This window comes from Cynocephalus volans, chromosome 2 (genome assembly GCF_027409185.1).
Source record: "Cynocephalus volans isolate mCynVol1 chromosome 2, mCynVol1.pri, whole genome shotgun sequence".
Classification (NCBI taxonomy): domain Eukaryota; kingdom Metazoa; phylum Chordata; class Mammalia; order Dermoptera; family Cynocephalidae; genus Cynocephalus; species Cynocephalus volans.
This window is the reverse complement of record NC_084461.1, coordinates 162247162-162260210: the sequence shown is the minus strand read 5'-3', so window position 1 is coordinate 162260210 and position 13049 is coordinate 162247162. Positions and strand designations below refer to the sequence as shown.

At 42.5% G+C, this 13049-nt stretch overlaps 2 protein-coding genes across 2 annotated transcripts in view; one reads left to right on the top strand and one right to left on the bottom strand.

Annotated features, from left to right (window-relative positions):
- Positions 1-210: 210 nt before the first annotated feature.
- SOWAHC (sosondowah ankyrin repeat domain family member C) lies at positions 211-3226 on the bottom strand. Its single transcript, XM_063087378.1, has one exon. The coding sequence runs from the start codon at positions 3129-3131 to the stop codon at positions 1542-1544; it is 1590 nt and encodes a 529-aa protein (XP_062943448.1). The 5' UTR covers positions 3132-3226; the 3' UTR covers positions 211-1541.
- Positions 3227-3433: 207 nt separating this feature from the next.
- SEPTIN10 (septin 10) overlaps positions 3434-13049 on the top strand; it is a 68834-nt gene continuing 59218 nt past the window's right edge. The window contains exon 1 of the mRNA XM_063084490.1: positions 3434-3781. Within this exon, the coding sequence (XP_062940560.1) occupies positions 3752-3781 (30 nt within the window). The 5' untranslated portion in view covers positions 3434-3751. The remainder of the gene's footprint in view (positions 3782-13049) is intronic.

Sequence of the window (13049 nt, the reverse complement as noted above, 5' to 3'; positions counted from 1 at the left end):
TACATGGGTTCATTCACTTTTGCAGGCTGTAGGAATTTAGGTTTCAGCAGTCATGAGACCAAAAAGACTACAGTAGAAGGACTTACTCATATTAGTCCCCCAAAAAACTTGTTTCTAATCTTGTTACCAACAGATTTAATATGCTTGTGAGTTAAATTTTAAATTAATTATAAAGCCATTTACTCTAAAATCAATGAAATGTAATTACGAACCACACTTAAACAAGTCTTTAATTTTAGTGAGTGATATTTTTCATTTATACACAAAGAAATTCAATAGCCAGCAGCATTTAAATGTAGAAAACAGTCCCACCTCTTTCTTCTCTTTTTTACAAAGTGCCATTTTTAACTGGGTAGATTTACTACCCAGCTTTTCAGTAACTACACCATATGTATCTAATATATTCAAGGAAACATTGGAAAATCAAAAGGACTTAGCACTTTAAACTTCTGCAAAAGGTTGGTACAAAGCCTAGAGGCCACAAGGTACTGGAAAAATAAAAAGTCTCTCTTATATGAGAATCATTAAGTTCGTTTAATAATTACTTCACAGAAGCACAGGCTCATTAATATTTATGTCAATTTTTGCTGTCTAAACTAGAAACAGTTTCTGTAGGTAATTCAGCTCTAAGCACCATTAAATAAAGTTATGCCAAATAGAACCAATGGTTACCTGATCCCCAGAATAAAAACCCCAGCAAACTTAGACTTTTAGAATAGTAAGTTAGTGAGAATAACGACAGGCAATATTTTGTTTAAAAGTACCATAGGATGCTAAAAGTATTCTTTTCTTTAAATAAAAATTCGTTTAGTATGTACCTTAACAATGAGTGCAGTGGTGTTAAAGATAGGTGAAAACCATACTACAGATTAACTCAAAAGTGACTGTTGCCTACCTCTCTAGTTCAGTGATTAAAACTGAAATTGCTTTTATTAAAAAATAATTGAACTTACATTACAAATAGGGTACCAACAGGATTCCTATTTTTATTCACATTATTCTCTAAGCAAGTACTTTTGCATTTCAACTCTGACTCGACCTTCAGTAGTACCTCAAAAAGTGAATGCAATTAGTGAAAAAACAGGGCAGCATGTAGTTTTGTTCACTTACAAATACCAATTTCATTAAAATTTGCATTTTCTGTTGTTCTTGGAAGAGTGATCAATTATAAAAACAGATACTCCTTACAGTACTCCTTACTTTGTATGGTATCCAGTAATGGTTAAAGCAAAGGAACCCTAGGTCATCAATTCTGTTCCCCCAATTTAGGTACATTTCCAGTCCTCACAAACAGGGACTCCACCGCAGAGAGGAGCAATGGGGAAAAGAGGCAGAGGTCCTGCGTGATGAATCCCTTAAAAAGAAATCCACTTCTCCCAGAATGCGAGCCTGAAGGAAACTCCTCCCCACCCATTCCAACCCCTCGAGTAAGAATGCATAGTTTAGCCTCTCAGTCTTTTCTGGTCTCACTTCTTTAATCAAACCTAACATTCTATTCCTGAAGACAAATAAACCTTAGCACTTTCTAAAAGAAATTATTTTTACCCAAATACATTGGACTTCGGTCTCAATTTGAATGAGGATGAGTGGCCTTTAAGTGACCGTTCCTCCTCTTCCTCCTCCCCCTCCTCCAGCGGCTGCTCCGGGTCCCTGAAAGAGGGTGTGGTGTGGATGATCTGGGTACGGAAGCGGATTTTGTTCAGTCTTGGTTTTATCCGCCCACTAGAGCCTCCCGAGGCTTTGCGACCTGGATCCTTGGCTTTGCCTCCGGCCCATCCCTCAGCCAGGTGGAGGTGGAGGTGGTGGAGGTGGTGGAGGTGGTGGTGGTGGTGGTGGTGGTCCCCCCCATCCTCCAGGACGTGCGAGAGTTTGTAGGTGATGAGATGCGACGGGAGCACCTTTGAAAGCCTCCAGCGCCCACCCCCGCTGCCGGCGACGCTCTCCGCGTCGTCCTCGTCTGGGGCTCCCACCAGGCTCCTGATCTCCTCCGCGATGCTCTGACTCAGGTACTGAGAGGCCTTTTTCCCACTGTAGTCCCTGATGTCCACGTCTGCGTCGTAAGCCCCCACCAGCAACTTCACCACCTCCACGTGCCCGTGCATGGCTGCCAAGTGCAGGGCGGTGTAGCCCCCGCTCGTCCTGGCGTTGATGTTCACCGGCAGCTGGTGCTTGCTGGCGAAGTTGACGAGCATGGCCAGGAGCTCCTGCCTGCCGTGCTTGGCGGCCCAGTGCAGGCAAGTGAAGCCGGTGATGAAGTCCCGCTTGGCCAGCAGGCCGGGCTCACAGGTGAGCAACCCTTCCAGGCTGTCCCACTTGCCGTCGGAGGCCGAGAGCATCCAGGCGTGCTCCAGAGGGTCCAGGGTCACCGAGCCCCCGCTGCTGCTCTCCTCCTCCGCGGACGACGAAGCCACCGACGCGCTGTCCGAGTCGCCTCCGCTCCGGCCGCGCCCTCCCCCGGAGGAGCTTCCGGGGCTGCTGCCCTCGGGACCGACGCTTCTCCTCAGCTGCGGGGAGCTGCCGGTCGCCAGGTCGCGAAAGTTCTGGCGAGCAGACCTCGGGGCGGCGGCACCCCCGGGGGAGCAGCCCGCGTCCGCATCGTTGCAGCCGTGGGGCGCGGGCTCCAGGTCCGCGCTGGGCCCGGGGGTCGGCTCCCGGGGCAGGGGCTGCACGTCGCGCCGCGAGCTCTTCCTCCGGGAGGCGCCTCTTTGGGGCCGCCCGGGATTCTCAGCGCCCGGCTCTTGGCCCTGCACGGGGGGCGCCCCGGGGGCCGGCGCCTCGGGGCGCGGACCGCTCCCCCCAGGCCCGGCCGGGTCATCGGTGGCCGCGGGCTCGGCGGTCATCGAGGTGCGCGGCGGGTCCGCGGGCGGCGGGGGCCCCACGCAGAACCTCTTCTTGAGGTGCACGTACTTGGCGCCGTCGGCGGGGTCGGTGCGCACCGTGGCCACCGCGTTGACCAGCTCCTTGAAGTGGGCACGGGCACGGGCGCGCTGCTCGGGTTCGCCGCCCAGGGCGCCCCTGAAGTGCTGCACTAGCTCGGCGTGCCGGGCCCGGCCCCCGCGCTCCGCTAGAAAGCGCAGCACCGCCTCGGGGCCCAGCTCCGCTTCGGAGCCCCGCTGCGCTGGCCCTTCCATCCCGGGCCGCGCTGCCCTTCCGTCGGCGGGCGGCTCAGCCCGGGCCCATCGCGGCGCTTCCGATGTGCCGACTCGGGGATACGCAAGCTCCCAATCTCGGCGTCTGAGGCCGGGGGACGCCGCCACCGCCTCACTGGGGCCGCGCCCGGCGGGCACGCCCCCCGCTCCGTCCCGCCTCCGCCCCGCCTCCTTCCGGTCCTCGCCCGGGCCGCAATCACTGCTCCCGCCGGGCGCCTGAGGCCCCGCCCACTTCCGGTCCTCCGCGCGGGCCTGCGGTGACCGCTCCCGCCAGCCGCGGGGGACGGGGGGAGGGGTCCCGGCCTCAGTTCCTCGCGTGTTCTCCTCACGTCCCAATTCTCCTCCGTCACTCGTCCCCGCGCTGACCTTCTGTCCTCTAGAATGTCCAGGTACATTCCTGTGAGGGCCTCGTTCCGGCCAATGGCGCGGTCTGCAGGGCCCGCCCCGCCCCCTTCCCGAGACCGCTGAGCTCGGCCACGCCCCTGCCCCGCCCCTGCCCCGTCGCGGAGGCCGCGCGGTCAGTTACACCGCCTCGGCTGCGCCCCCCGTCCCGCCTTCCCGCCAGCCAGCCGCCGCCGCCCTCCGCCGCTCCCGCCGGGACCATGGCCTCCTCCGAGGTGGCACGGCACCTGGTGAGTCCCGCTGCCCCCTATCCCCGCCGGGCCGACTCGGGGACCCCCGCCGCGCGCTCCCGGCGCCCCACGGAGCTTCCCCGTCCCGGCCGCGTCCGGACAGGTCCGGGATTGTGACCCGCGCCCTCCTCGGCCCGCCCCGCCCTTCTTGGCGTCAGCGGCCGCGAGGCCCGGGAAGAGGGACTCTGCCGGCGAGGGGCGCCGGCGGACCCCCAGCTCGCCGGGGCGTCGTGCGAGCGGCTGGAAGTTGGGGAGGTTCTTGCACGGCTTCCCTGTCTTTGCCAAAAGTTGAATCCACAACAGTGAGTGTGGGTCTGTGATTTACAACGGTTTGAGCGCGCAGCGCAGACTGACACAACGGTATTGCTCTCTTAAGTTGTGCACACCTCCGTGACTCCTTCCGTGGAGAAACCCTTTTACCCATGTGCGGTTGTCCGAGCTGACCTCCATGAGGATTTGAACCTTTTTTTCCCGCCTTAGCACCCTTGTACTTTGAAAGAACACATGTGACTGAGTTCTCCAGTGTTTCACACTTTCAGCCTCCTGGGATAGTTCTCAGTGTGGTTATAGCTATTTTCATTGCAGTACCACGATGTTATTTGCCTTTGTCACACATTCTCTCAGGAGTGTGCTTCATTTTCCAGAGGCTACGTGATGTGGGATGACCTCATTGTTCTGAAGGCTAATGGGAGATGTGTTTGTGTATTGTCTTTTTAAAAAATTTCTGTTTTAATTTTTGATAATATAAATATCAATGGATGTACTCTATAGAAACAAAAGCTCTTTGGAGGCCCGAGACCAAAAAGTTTGCGAACTACTGGTCTAGGCAGTCTCTTAAATGTTCTCATTTAAGTTTGGATTGTAGAAACAGTTCAGGTTGTAGGCTGAGAACTTAGGTGTTCTGTCCAAAGTGACAGTTGGTTTGTTTTACCGAGCCTGGACAAGGATTTTTCTGATTAAGCCCAGGTCTCTTTTCACTCTATCATGTATTTGGAAAAGTCTCAATTCTTCTGTCTGGACTGCCTTGTTACAGTTGCTGTTTTGTGTGCATGTGGGGGCAAGGGAAATATTGAGGTGAGGAAGGTGTGTTTTTACAAACTCTTTGACTCACAGAGTAATAATCTTCATTATCAAATCAAACGAGAAGAGAGCACTTCATTTAACTGATGTTGGATTTCTTGTCAATTGCCTCTACTTCATTTGCTTTGAGGCTACCTTTATTTTCTAACTAAACTGTTTATTTTGAGATAATTGTAGATTCACCTGCAGTCGAAAGAAATAATATAGTGAGATCCCCTGTACCCTTTACCAAGTTTTCCTCAATATCTTGCAAAATCAATAGTACAGTACCACAACCAGGATATTGATGTTGATGCAGTGAAGATAGAGGATGTTCCCATCACCACAAGCATCCCTCATGTTGCCTTTTTATAACCACACCCACTTCATTCCTGCCCCACTTCCTCCTTAACCCCTGACAATCAGTAATTTGTTTTTCATTTCTATAATACAGTCATTTTAAGACTGTTATATAGTGGAATCATCTAGTAAGTAACTTTTGGGGATTGGATTTTTTCACTCAGCAAAGTTCTCTGGAGATTCATCCAGGTTTTTGCATGTGTCAATAGTTTGCTGAGTAGTATTCCATGGTATGGATTTACCACACTTTCTTTGAAGGTGGTTTCAAGTTTTTCGCTATTAGGAATAAAGCTGCCATAAACGTTCATGTATAGTAACTCATAATTTAGCATAATCATAAGTCTTCAATTCTCTTTGATAAATGCCCAGGAATACAAGTGTAAGGTCATATGCCAAACTGTTTGCCAAAGTGGTTGTACCAATTTCCATTCCCACCAGCAGTGTATGAGACATCCAGTTTCTCCACATTGTCACCGGCATTTGGTGGTGCCCTGTTTTTAATTTAGCCATTCTGATAGATATGTAGTTATGTCTCATGGTGGTTTAAACTTGCATTTCCCTGATGGCTAATGGTGTTGAACATCTTTTCATGTCCTTATTTACCATCTGTGTATTTTCTTTGGTGAAATGTTCCTTCATTTAGTTTGCCCATTTTTTAATTGGATTGTTTATTTGCTGTTGAGATTAGAGGTTTTTTTATGTATCCTATATACCAGTCCTTTTTCAGATCTGCAGTTTGCAAATGTTTTCTCTCAGTCTATAGTTTGCCTTTTCATCCTCTTAACAGGGCCTTTTGCAAAACAAAAGTTTAAATTTAGATGAAGTTCATTTTATCATTTTTTCCTTTTATGGATTGTGCTTTTGGTGTCAAGTTTAATAACTCTTTGCCCAACCCTAGATCCCAAAGGTTTGCTCTTACTTTTTTCCTGAAAGTTTTATAGTTTATGTTTTACATTTAAGACCATGACCCATTTTGAGTTAATTTTTCTATAAGGTGTCAGACTTAGACTGAGGGCCATTTTTCGCTTATGTGTGTCCAGTTGCTCCAACACCACTTGTTGAAAAGGCTCTTTCCTCTATTGAATTGTTGTACCTTTGTCAAAAGTCAGTTGATCGTATTGTGTGGATCTATTTCTGGATTCTCTGTTAGCATACACCTTGGTTCCTGTAGCTTAATAAATCTTGAAATAGGGTAGACTGGTTCATTCATTTTATTCCTCTTTTTGCAAAAAAATTTTAGCTATTCCAATTCTTTGCCTTTCCTTATACATTTTAGGATCATCTTGTCTATGTGTACAAAGAATCTTGCTGAGATTTTGATAGGGTTACATTATGTCTTTCTATCGATTTAGGGAGTATTGTTATCTCTATTACATGTAGTGTGTCAATTCATGAACGTGGCATTTCTCTTTGTTTCTTTGTATTTTCTTTCTTTCATTAGCATTATGCAGTTTTCAGCATACCAGTCCTGCATATGTTAGTTAGATTTACACCTAAGTATTCATTTTTTTGAACAGTTGTAAATATTGTTTTTTAATTTTATCATCTAGTATTCATTGTTAATATAGAGAAATATAGTTGACTTTTGTGTATTTACTTTGTATCCTGTGACCTTGCTAAATTCTATTCTAGGAGTTAGGATTCCTTTAGATTCCTTGGGATTTTCTACGTAGACAATCATGTCATGTGCAAGCAGGGACACTTTTATTTCTTCCTTTCCAATGTGTGTGCCTTTTCTTTTCAGCCTTATTATGCTGGCTATGTTCCAGCACTGTTGAATAACAGTGGCGAGAGCAGACCTCCTTGCCTTGCTTCTGATGTTGGGGGAAAGCATGCAATCTTTCACCATAGCTGTAAGGTTTTGGGAGGGGGGCGTTGTAGATGCTAGTTCATGAGGTATACTGATCTGTAGGTTGTATGTACTGTTTTTGTTTTGGTGTCAGGGTAATACTGGCTGCCTAAAATGAATTGGGAAGTTTTCTTTCTGTCCTCTTCCGTTTTCTGATAGAGATTGTATAGAATTGATGTTAATTCTTCTTTAGATGTTTGGTAGGATGCTTCAATGAAACTATCTGAGCCTGGAGATTTCTTTTCTTGGAGTTTTAAAGTTACAAATTCAAATTTCTTTAATAGTTGTCAAGCTATTCACATTATTTCACATCGGGTGAGTGTGGTAGTTCGTGGTTTTTGAGGAATTGATCTGTTCCTTTTAAGCTGTCAAATTTATGTGAATAGAGTTGATCATAGTATTCCCTTATTACATTTTTGATGTCTGCTGGGTCTGTAGTGATATTCCTTGTTTCATTCCTAATATTGGTAATTTGTGTCTTCTGTCTTTGTCAGTCTTCTATCTGTTTGTTAATTTCATTGATCTTTTCAAAGAACCAGCTCTTTGTTTCATTGATATTTTCTATTGTTTTTCCGTTTTCAATATCATAACTGATTTCCAATCTTTATCCCCTTTCTTTGTAAATATTTCCTTTTATATTTCCTTCTTTCCTTTTCTTTGCTTGCTTTGGGTTTATTTTTCTCTTTTTCTAGGTTTTTGAGGAGGGAGCTTAGATGATTGATTTGAGACTATTCCTCTTTTCTAACATATTGATTTAGTGGTATGAATTTCTCTCTCTTGGTGCAGCTGTAGTTGTGTTCTAGAGATTTTGATGTTTAATTTTCACTTTCATTCTACCTTTATTTTTTAAAGAGCTCTATGTTAAATCTCATTTGTTACTCTTAACAGATTCTCAGACTTTTTTTTTTTTTTTTCATGGAAGAGGACATTAAACCTCAGGGGAGTTTCATGTCTTGACCAAGGAGTCACAGCTTGTGATGGGGAGATCTACTCTGCATATTGCCTCCACTGTTACCTCCAGCATGACCCTTATTAGTAATTGCATCAGTTTAATGATGCACGCGATTTTGCTCTGTGATTATTTATTGTGTCTGCGATACTGGATCTTGAAATAATGTTGCATGCAATCCGCTACCTTTTCCTGTCACCTGAGAAACACACCAGATTATCCTTATCTTATAAACTCCTTTTAAACAGTGTCTAAATCTTTGTAATTCCTATCCACATTTGTAATTTCCTGTTTTAGCTGCAATGCTTCTGAACTTTTTCTCTTTCATTTTCATTTATCCTTCAGTGAGGATAATTTTTGTGTCACAGAGGTTTCTTTCATTTGTTTTACTTTCTGTCTTGAAGTTGTGATTCTTAACTCTTTCCTTCATATCTTAGAGTTAATTATCACCTCTGTGCCTTTATATATTCCCATCTCTACATCTGGAGATCCTGTAATCATTATAGTGTAATGAAAGACCAAGTTCCTGTCCTACCTCCTCTGAAGCTTTCCCAGAGAACCCTAACTCATGACAACCTGTTGTTTGCTGCCTTGTAATACCTCCTTATTTATGTTTTATATTACTTAACTTTTTGCATCAAGTAAACTTTAAGGAGCGTTGCAATTTTTCCCACGATTAAATGATCTGTCTTTAGGAAGAATAATTTGTATTATTCTGTGTCCTCCACAGCCATGATCATATATCTTTGAGGACAGGTGTTTTTTTTAATATGGAAAATATGTTCACCTCGGATGGTTTTATTTTCGATGAATGTAAATGAATAAATTATAAATGTTCACAGGCAGCCAGGAGCTAGCTGTTTGTTCGTCTATATTTATGTTCTAATGAAACTCTGCCTTCCCCAGACTGTACACTGATACTATCATATCTTTTAGGTATTCCCAGACTGATTTTCATTCTAATATATTCCCACACTTTCACTATTTATGTTGATTGATTGATTGATTTATACATTTTTGTGTGGGGGAGAGTAGGGTGTTCTTAAATTTTTATATTCTACTGCAGGATAGATTTTTTTCTCTTCAATAATATATATTGGTCCCTCATTTTTCATCCATTTTAAATCTAATTTTCTCTGCTTAAGATTTTGAGTATTCCTAATACAAAATGCCTGATTCTCAATGCTTTATCAGTGAGAACTTTAATTCTTACACTTTCTTCTGATTATATCTGGGAGGAAGTTTGATTTAGATGATGCTTTATTTTACACCTTGTCAGACTTATATCTACAATTGATTTGAAGATTGTGGAAATAGGAATCACATCTCTTATAGTCATAATAATATACCTAAAAGTTTAAAACTTTCACTTTAAATACATTAAAAACAAATATGATTTAATAGCCTGGGATATAGCATTTGCTCTTTGTTAGTATTACTATTAGAAAATAGGCATATTTTGCTCCAATATTCTTCCTGTTTTTGAAATTTTATCTTTGGTAGTTGTGCGGTAATTTTTGAAATTAACTATTTTCTTTGTATTTCTCCAAAAGTCCAGAGATTTTTCACTAGGGATTTAATTGAAGCAGTTTAGGTATAATAGGTCTCAAAGTTAATTACCTCATATCATTAATTCCAGAACTTATTTTAAAGGTGAATTTTGTTTGCTAATCTTACAGTTGTTCAGAATTATGTTTTGGCAACCTATTTTTCCTTGTTTGTTTGTTTTGATTCTGTGTTTGTTTGTAATTAGATAATGCCACATTGGATGTACAGGTTTCCTTTTGGCTACTGTCATAGACAAGTGAAAGTATGTGATCAGAGTTATACCTAGTTAGAGAAGTCCTGAGTCCTGGATATTCTGGAGCAGAGCCAGATGTCTTTCTAAGTACCATGATACTTTTAGACCATGTGTTGGAGCTTCCATTTTGAGAAACATGGTTACCATATTCTCTTAGTAACCATGAATAACTGTACTGGGAGTTCTAGAATTTCCAGATTTCCTATAGTCTACTTTTTCAGACACTATAAGATTTTAAATTATGAAATAATTAAATTATTGGGGAAACATTTTTAAAAGTAAACTGAGTGTTGAGACTGGAAAAGGAAGGTAAAATCAAATAGAGCATGTGAGAGGTTTTTGAAATGCAGCCTTCAGGAAAAATAAAGCTGAGAGAAGGTGGACCCTGTTTCTGTTAGAAGGGAAGATGCTTGGAGACTCAAGTAAGAGGAAGTAGGGGCTTGTATTTTGTGTAATGTGAACATGGGAGATCTAAGAACCTCTGTTAGAAGAGGGGGATAAAGATACATCCTCTCAGCCATATTCCATTTAAGGCTATCCAAATCTTTTTCCTTTTAAAGATTCCTGATTACTCTGATACCTAGACCTGAGACAACTGACAAATGTTAAGTATATGGCAGTTTAGTAGAGATTGCTTAGTAATCATTTAGTTAACAAAGGATGTGTTCCAGAGGTATTTATTACTGGAAGTAGAAATTATACAGGAGGCAGAGGGATATCAGACGTGAGTAATATAACTGAAATATGAATGCAAATAATGCCATAAGTTGAAAAAATAAAATATATATCATAAGGAATAAGAAGAGGTTAACGTTGGGGGAAAGGAGAGGAAATCTAACTTCTGTTTGAGATGTGGATGTGGGGAGAAACCTGGAAGACAGTAAACCAGCTTGGCCCTGCAGGTCTGTGCCAGGCGTGGTGAGTTCTCCAGCCCCTCCAAGCTAGTTTCAGACAGCCTAGGGTTACATGAACAAGGGGCTTACCAAGATACGGTGGGACAACTGTGGTGCATCTTCTCTGATCTCTTACCTTCCTGTCTTAAGAACCAGATCAAGTTTATCCTACCCTCTGCATGGGCCATATTTACGGGGACAGCGAGGAGTCCTATTCTAGTTAGTGTGATGTATAGAAACAGATCATAAGTAGTGAAATATTAGGTAGAGCATATATTGACGGATACCCTGTGTTTTGTGAGTGGTCTGTACTCCAGTTTTTTGATGGACAAATAGAACTTGTGCACAGTGATATTTTTGCTTAGCTGCATGCATACTGTTTAACAGGAACATACTTTGAGCTATGAATTAGGCCAGAATTACTTTAATGATTTTTGATAATTAAAGTAAATAGATGTCTTTGTTATAAAGAAGCTTCTTAAGAGGAATTGTTGACTAAGGCAGTACTATATGTATAGGTGAGAAATTGTCCTCATCAACAAATTGTTTGCTTAATCCGCAGGACTGCGATTGAGAGCTTCAGAAACAGACATTGAATTATCTCCCCTCTCTCCAGTATAACCTTCAGTGTTTTCCCATTTACACTGCATGAAATCCACTTTATGGAAAGTTATTCTCCTCTTGTAAAGTATAGATACCTCAGGGCAGGTTAGTCTGGGTGACTTTTCTAACACCTAGTGAGGTCTTGGGAATCGAGAAAGTTGGAGTTTTGTTAGAGGTGAACACAAGTAAGTAGTTTTGATTTAGGGCAAGACGGGATGAGAAGTTGGGGTGGAGAGGGCTACAAAAAGGCAGGTGGGAAAAGACTAAATGAAAACTTTGTTTCAACGTTTATCTAGAGCAGTATTTTTTAACCATTTTTTTTCATTATTGCCTCCTCAGGAGAAAGATTAAGTTTAAATCAAGTTTAATTAGTTAATAACAGATTTAATTAATCATAATTAAATTAATAGCCCAAATAATTAATTTAACTTTAGGTTCTCCCTAATGGGAGGAATTAAACACTAAAGAATAAATTTTTTTCAGATAGGTTTGAACTTTGCAGGGCTACAAACCATTGTTTGTTGTTGTTTCCCAAGAACCGATTTTTGCCCTCTTGTGGGGGTAGGGGGTAATACTGCCCCCAATGAGAATGCATGATCTAGAGTTAGCCTTTCTAGAAATAGGGCAACAGACGTGCTTTCTTCTTAGTCTGCTGCTAGATTTGAAAACAGTCTGAGACTGTAAATACCCTGTACAGAATAGGTTAAGTAAGGCATTTACAAACCTTCTCACGACGTAACTGTTTATAATATTGTTTCTGTGGAGACTGTATTCTAAATCTAAGCAGCTTACTAAAATGAACTTTTGGAAAATGCAACTTATTTGTGCAATTATGGTTCATAGTAGCTTTAAACAGAGTGAAGGCTTTTTACAAAAGAGAGATGGACGCGGATTAGCTGGGAAGGGCTAGCTGGACATTTCAGGCAAGAATAAGATTCATCGTCTCACACTCTGTCTATGTAACTTAACCATAAAATAACATGAGAAGTCTTTCAATTGTATTTACCAATCATGAAAAAAATAGCTTTAAATTTTTGTTTATTGCATTTTTTTAAAAAATGAGAGGGAACCTTAGCATTATTTTCAACTTGTTTGGACATATTTTTACTTTTTTAGTGCTCTAGTAATCTCTAAAGATCTTTGCACATGATAAAGTATTCGACATATATTTTTTTATGGATTTGTCCTTTATGGCTTTAACATGTCTGCTGTGATAACTGAATGTTACCAGGTGCTGAAGTGCATTCACTGTGGCAGTTCCCAAGTCATGAGCTGAGTACTGTTATTTCCATTTTTTTTGGATGAGAGTCAACTTTTTCGAATTTGGTTGAACAAAATATCTTGTTTCATTCATGTAGTCATTGTACCTTCTCACTCCAGCCCCTCACACATGGCTTTGGCAGTTATGTGGTGCTCCAGCATTTTGCATCTGTTGCCACCACAAGCGGTTAATTCTAACAGCCTTCTCAAACCATACATTTATACTGATGACATGTTAATAACTCTTCTCCATTGTGACACAGGTCATTGAGATAATTCTAGGGGATCTTTGGGTAGAAGAGAGGGTGCTTGTCATATAGTAACAGATTCTGTTGTCTAAAAAAGAATTATAATTTGTAATTTCCACATGACTCTTAGGGCCAAAAGAACCTAATACTGCATTACAATTTGAACAGTTGGAGAAGATATTTTAATTTTGTGTATTTTGCTGTATAATTTCTTTTTTACTATTGCTTACAAATAATTATACCTAT